Below are 6,290 nucleotides of genomic sequence, written 5' to 3'. Positions count from 1 at the left end.
ACCTCCCCCCCCCACAAGGGGTGTCGGAACAATAATTTCAATAGGCGCTCATTTCAAATAATTCACGTTGACTTGCGGTATTACCTCGGTTTGTTCAAGCATTGATAGAGGCATGCAATTCAAAAAATGTGAGCTTATATCACCCTTGAAGAGAAAAAAAAAGAACTGAAAAAACTGAAAAAGGCTGATCCTTCAACTATTATAATTATTACACAATGTTTAAGGCGAACCCCAGGTGACTATGAGTGGACTGCATGGAGACGTGAAAGTGGATGTGAAGAAAACTAGTGACGTCTCATACCAGGCAAATTACACCGCTTACATGCAAGGTAAGTCTCCTGAAAAGAGAAAGAACGATTGTATTTTCCACAAATTGGCTTCCGCCGTGATCTTATGGCTGCTGTTGTGATCATCTGGCATCGTGTTGAGATTAGATAGTTCCGATTTGGAGGCATCCAGAATTACGTACTTCACAACCGTAATTTCGCCAATTATTCCGGTAATATTTTTGAGCATACTTTTTGGGAGCGAACAAAATCGATTTTCAGTGAATTTTGCAAAGTAATACTTTGTTCCATTTATGTAACTGACAAACAGGCAATACTTAGTAAATTAACGTACATTTGATTGTCGAGTCAAAATTCTGTACCTGTTGGGTCGAATGGTCTTCCCGCAATCTTGAGTCTGAACCATTGTTATGCTTCTTCAACAAAAAGCAAACTGAATAATTTCAACATTTTTCAAAATCCTTTAGGAATGTACCTGGTACATGTGACGTACGCAGACAAGCAAGTGAGTGGCTCACCATTCAAAGTGGTGGTGCACCCCAGTGTCAACTCCCAGGCAGTCGAGGCATTCGGACCAGGTCTCAAAGAGGGAGTCATCGGGCAGCCGATCAAGTTTGGAGTCGACACAAGAGCTGCAGTTCCAGGTTTACCAATTTCACACATGTTTTTGTCTTCAATGGAGTAGATTAAAAACATATTGTTTAAATGAAATTGACTGCTAGTCGAACATTAAGTCTCAAATCACTGTACAAATCATACATAAATCATTTTAATTTTATTCTCAGTTGTTTTTTTTTAAAATCTCAAACATGTAAATTCGAATAACCCCAAGGTTAAAGTTACATGTTGTAATATTATAAATCAAACATACTACATCTTTCCCTTGAATAACTAAACATAATAATAATAATAATAAACTAAGGTTCAGTTTCTAGTTCTCGTGAACTATTTTATAAAAATAAACTTTTAAAGCCTTCAATTTTTTTGTCCATTGGAACTCGTTTGTGTCTTTTTTGCATCTCTTCCTTTTTCAAATTTTTTCTTCGATTTTTCCTTTCTTGGAGCTCTTGGAAGTTTATTCCATTTCCGAACAAAGTTTCTTATAATTGAAATTTGACTCCATTTTGATTTACATTTTGTTGTGATAGAAAAATCATATGTACGATTATTAACTTTAATTTCAACGTCTCCGATTACTCTGAATTTTTTTGGTCTTGTGTGTTTGTTTGTTGGACAATATCGAAAAGTCCATTTAATGAAGTTTTTGCTATTTGAAGTTCTGCGGGAAGTATTTTATTTTCAAGAAGTAGTTTATGAGCACTGTCATATTTTGTTCGAAAAAAGCAAACTTTTACGCCCCATCTAATTTGTTTGTTTATTCTGTCAATTGAGTAGGACGGCAAACTTTGAAAAAATATTGCACTAAATTCTAAATGCGATAAAACAAGTGATCTAAAGAGATTTATTCGAGCCTTTAAAGGTATTTGATTGCGTACCAAATAAATTGATCTGATAGCTAAAGCCATTTTACTGATCACATTTTTAAGTTGTTTTTGGTATGTCAACTCTTTGTTAAGAATAACACCTAAGTATCTGACTTCATCTGTTGGTTTCAATGAATGACTATTAAATTCAACGCAATTGACAGTTGGTAACTTCTCATTTTTGAAAACCATTATTTCTGTTTTCCCCTCATTTAGAGTTAACTTGTTTTGTTTCATATATTGTTCAGTTTCCATCAATATTTTTTTTAGTTTTTGCTTCTAAACACTTCATTTTTTTCTTGACATAAAATTGCTGTGTCATCTGCAAATTGTAAAACATTCGAACTTTTCCCTATTTCCTCACGGAAGTCATTTACATAAAGTATGAATACTAGTGGTCCTAGTACAGTACCTTGTGGAACAACATGATTTATAATTGTCCAGTCGGATTCAACTAATCCGTTTCTAACACACTGTTTCCTGTTAATTAGAAACGAATTCAATAAGACTCTTGCGTTTTCTCCAAAACCATATTTTTCAATTTTTTGAATAAAAATGTCCAAGGATATTGAGTTAAAGGCTTTCGCTGAATCCAAAAAGATTGTTAAGACTATATCTTTTTCTTCAACATAATGATTTATTTTCTCTGTCAATGCAATTATTGTATTAAGACACGACTTTTGTTTTTGGAAACCAAATTGATTTTTGTTAATTATTTTATTCATATCTAAATGTTCCGACATTTGCTCCAAGAGAAGTCTTTCAAAAATTTTTGCTAACGTTGGAATGACCGATATTGATCGATAGTTTTCAGGGTTATGCCTGTCTCCTTTTTTATAGATGGGAGTGACATAGGCTTCTTTTGAAATTTAAGAATTGTACTTTATTAAAACATTATTTTCTCCTGCTTCTTCCGAAAATAAATGACTCTGAAAGGTTCAAAAGTCCTGAATTTAACGTCCGAAGCTTGTCTCTGATTTTTGAGAAGATCATATTCAATTACATCTTCCCAAAAGTAACATCAAATTGATTTCAAATGAACATGGATTTAGAAAACGCTGCTCTAGAGTTATTCAGCTTTTCTTGTTTTCGGATGAAGTTTATACAAACTTCGATGAACGCTTCGAACAACTTGTATTATATGTTGACTTCATCAAGTTGTTCGATACTATTTTGACCAAAAAGCTAGTTTATTTTGGATTTGATATTATGTTTATACAGCAAAAAAATAAGTTAAAGGTTTTTAATCAAAACTTCTTTAGGTTACCAAAAGAGTACCTCAAAGCGCTATTTTGCTACTTCTTTTATGTCTTCTCTATTTTGACGCCTGTAATGAACTCATAATGAACTTGACTTTTGAGCAGTCAGAGCCATAATTTGAAAATAGAACGTGCAAAAATGAGTAAAACCAAGATAACACACCAAGACAATATGAATTGATGATTAACAACTATAAGCAGAGTTATGGATGTAGTTGATGACATGGCGCACCAACGTTAGAAGGCAAGAACCCTTGACTACAGCCTACCAACACTCGAAGCTAAGTCCAAAGCCATAGCACCCAATCAATTTTTTTCGAATATTGTTCTAACAACTCGCCGTTTTTTTACGGACAGTACCCCTACCCATGCAGTGGAGGAAACGCAGTCAAGTTTCAGTCTACCCAACCCACCCTCAGAGGTCCAACCGCATGGTTTAAGGACGGCACCCCCAACTAGAGAGTGGAAGAATCCCAGCCAACTTTTGGTCTACCCAACTAACCCTCAGATGTCAAACCCCTTGGTTTACGGACGGCACCCCCACCCTGCGAGTTGAGGAACCCCAGCCAAGTTTCGGTCTACCCAACCCACCCTCAGAGGTTGAGCCCCGTGGTTTACGGACGGCATCCCCAACTAGAGAGTGTAGGAATACCAGCCAAGTTTTGGTCTACCCAACTAAACCTCAGATGTCGAACCCCGTGGTTTACGGACGGCAGCCCCCCCCCCCCCCCTCACACACACACACAGGGAGCGGAGGAATCCCAGCCAACTTTTAGTCTACCCAGCCCAACTTCAGAGGTCCAACCCCGTTGTTTACCGACGGCACCCCCAACCAGAGAGTGGAGGAACCCCAGCCAAGTTTTGGTCTACCCAACTAACCCTCAGATGTCAAACCCCGTGGTTTACGGACGGCACCCCCACCCTGGTAGTTGAGGAACCCCAGCCAAGTTTCGGTCTACCCAACCCACCCTCAGAGGTTGAGCCCCGTGGTTTACGGACGGCAGCCCCCACCCAGAGATCGGAAGAATCCCAGCCAACTTTTGGTCTGCCCAGCCCACCCTCAGAGGTCGAACCCCCTTTTTTTACGGACGGCACCCCCAACTAGGGAGTGGGGGAACCCCAGCCAACTTTTGGTCTAACCAGCCCACCCTCAGATGTTGAACCCCGTGTTTTACGGACGGCACCCCCAACTAGGGAGTGGAGGAGTCCACACCAAGTTTCGGATTAATCAATCCACCCTGAGAGGTTGAAACAGTGGTTCACAGACGGCACCCCCACACAGGGAGCGGAGGAACGTCAGCCGATTTTCGGTCTACCAAGCCCATCCTCAAATGTCGAACCCAGTGGTTTACGGACAACAACCCCAAACAGGCAGTGGAGGCGCCCCAACCATATTTCAGTCTGCCCACGCCCCAACCAAATTTCGGTCTGCCCAAACCACCCTTCTTCTCCGGTCACTCAACCTCCACACCCACAAGCGGCATTCCTAAGCCTATTTTTTCCTGGTCAACCAGGATTCACCACCAGCAACTACCAACCAGCAGCAGCTTTCCGCAGCAGTTTTTCTGGCTATCCAGGGTTCCCAGCAGCAGCAAGCAACAAGCGCTATTCCCCAGCCTAGTTTGTCCTGGCCAACCAGAATTCCCACCAGCAGCTACCAACCAGCAGCAGCTTTCCGAAGCAGTTTTTCTGGCTAACCAGGGTTCCCAGCAGCAGCAAGCAACAAGCGCCATTCACCAGCCTAGTTTGTCCTGGCCAACCAGAATTCCCACCAGCAGCTACCAACCAGCAGCAGCTTTCCGAAGCAGTTTTTCTGGCTAACCAGTGTTCCCAACAGCAGCAAGCAACGACAAGCGTCATTCCCCAGCCTAGTTTTTCCTGGCCAGTCAGGATTCCCCATCAGCAGCTATAAACCAGCAGCAGCAATCTGAAGAATTTTTTCTGGCTAACCAGGGTTCCCAGCAGCAGCAAGCAACGACAAGCGTCATTCCCCAGCCTAGTTTTTCCTGGCCAACCAGGATTCCACACTAGCAGCTACAAACCAACAGCAGCTTTCTGCAGCAGTTTTCTTGGCTAACCAGGATTCCCACCAGCAGTAGGCAGCAAGCGGCATTCCCCAGCCTAGTTTTTCCTGGCCAACCAGGATTCCCCACCAGCAGCTACAAACCAGCAGCAGCTTTCTGCAGCAGTTTTTCTGGCTAACCAGGATTCCCACCAGCAGCAAGCAGCAAGAGGCATTCCACAGCCTTGTTTTTCCGCGCCAACCAGAATTCCTCATCAGCAGCTACAAACCAGCAGCAGGAATCCAGAATTTTTCCTGGCTATCCAGGGTTCCCAGCAGCAGCAAGCAACAAGCGCCATTCCCTAGCCTAGTTTTTCCGGGCCAACCAGGATTAACCACCAGCAGCTACAAACCATCAGCAGCATTCTGCAGCATTTTATCTGGGTAAACTGGGTTCCCAGCAGCAGTAAGCAATGACAAGCGTCATTCTCCAGCCTAGTTTTTCCTCGCCAACCAGGATTCCCCATCAGCACATGTAAACCAGCAGCAGCATTCTGCAGCATTTTATCTGGGTAAACTGGGTTCCCAGCAGCAGTAAGCAATGACAAGCGTCATTCTCCAGCCTAGTTTTTCCGGGCCAACCAGGATTAACCACCAGCAGCTACAAACCATCAGCAGCATTCTGCAGCATTTTATCTGGGTAAACTGGGTTCCCAGCAGCAGTAAGCAATGACAAGCGCCATTCCCCAGCCTAGTTTTTCCGGGCCAACCAGGATTAACCACCAGCAGCTACAAACCATCAGCAGCATTCTGCAGCATTTTATCTGAGTGAACTGGGTTTCCAGCAGAAGCAAGCAACGACAAGCGTCATTCCCCAGCCTAGTTTTTCCTGGCCAACCAGGATTCCCCACGATCAGCTACCAACCAGCAGCAGCATTCTGCAGCTGTTTAATTGGCTAAAAAGGGTTTCCATCAGCGGCAACCAACGACAAGCGTCATTCCCCAGCCTAGTTTTTCCTGGCCAACCAGGATTCCCCATCAGCACATGTAAACCAGCAGCAGCAATCTGCAGAGTTTTTCCTAGCTAAACAGGGGTCCCAGCAGGTGCAAGCAACGAAAAGCGTCATTCCCCAGCCTAGTTTCTCCTTGACAACCAGGATTCCCCATCAACAGCTATGAACCAGCAACAGCAATCTGCAGAATTTTTCCTAGCTAAACAGGGTTCCCAGCAGGTGCAAGCAACGACAAGCGTTATTCC

General features: G+C 42.9%; 1 protein-coding gene across 3 annotated transcripts in view; it reads left to right on the top strand.

Moving 5' to 3' along the window:
* The window catches only part of LOC142341729 (filamin-A-like), a 191,871-nt gene that overhangs the window by 143,192 nt on the left and 42,389 nt on the right, over positions 1–6,290 (top strand). For all 3 annotated transcript variants that reach the window (XM_075392899.1, XM_075392897.1, XM_075392898.1), the window contains exons 19-20: positions 225–329; positions 755–931. In XM_075392899.1, coding sequence (XP_075249014.1) covers positions 225–329; positions 755–931 — 282 coding nt within the window. The remainder of the gene's footprint in view (positions 1–224; positions 330–754; positions 932–6,290) is intronic.

The sequence above is a fragment of the Convolutriloba macropyga genome, chromosome 6 (assembly GCF_964194025.1).
Source record: "Convolutriloba macropyga chromosome 6, txConMacr16.3, whole genome shotgun sequence".
NCBI lineage: Eukaryota > Metazoa > Xenacoelomorpha > Acoela > Convolutidae > Convolutriloba > Convolutriloba macropyga.
The sequence above is the reverse complement of the archived record's forward strand: the minus strand, read 5'-3'. Positions and strand labels throughout refer to the sequence as shown.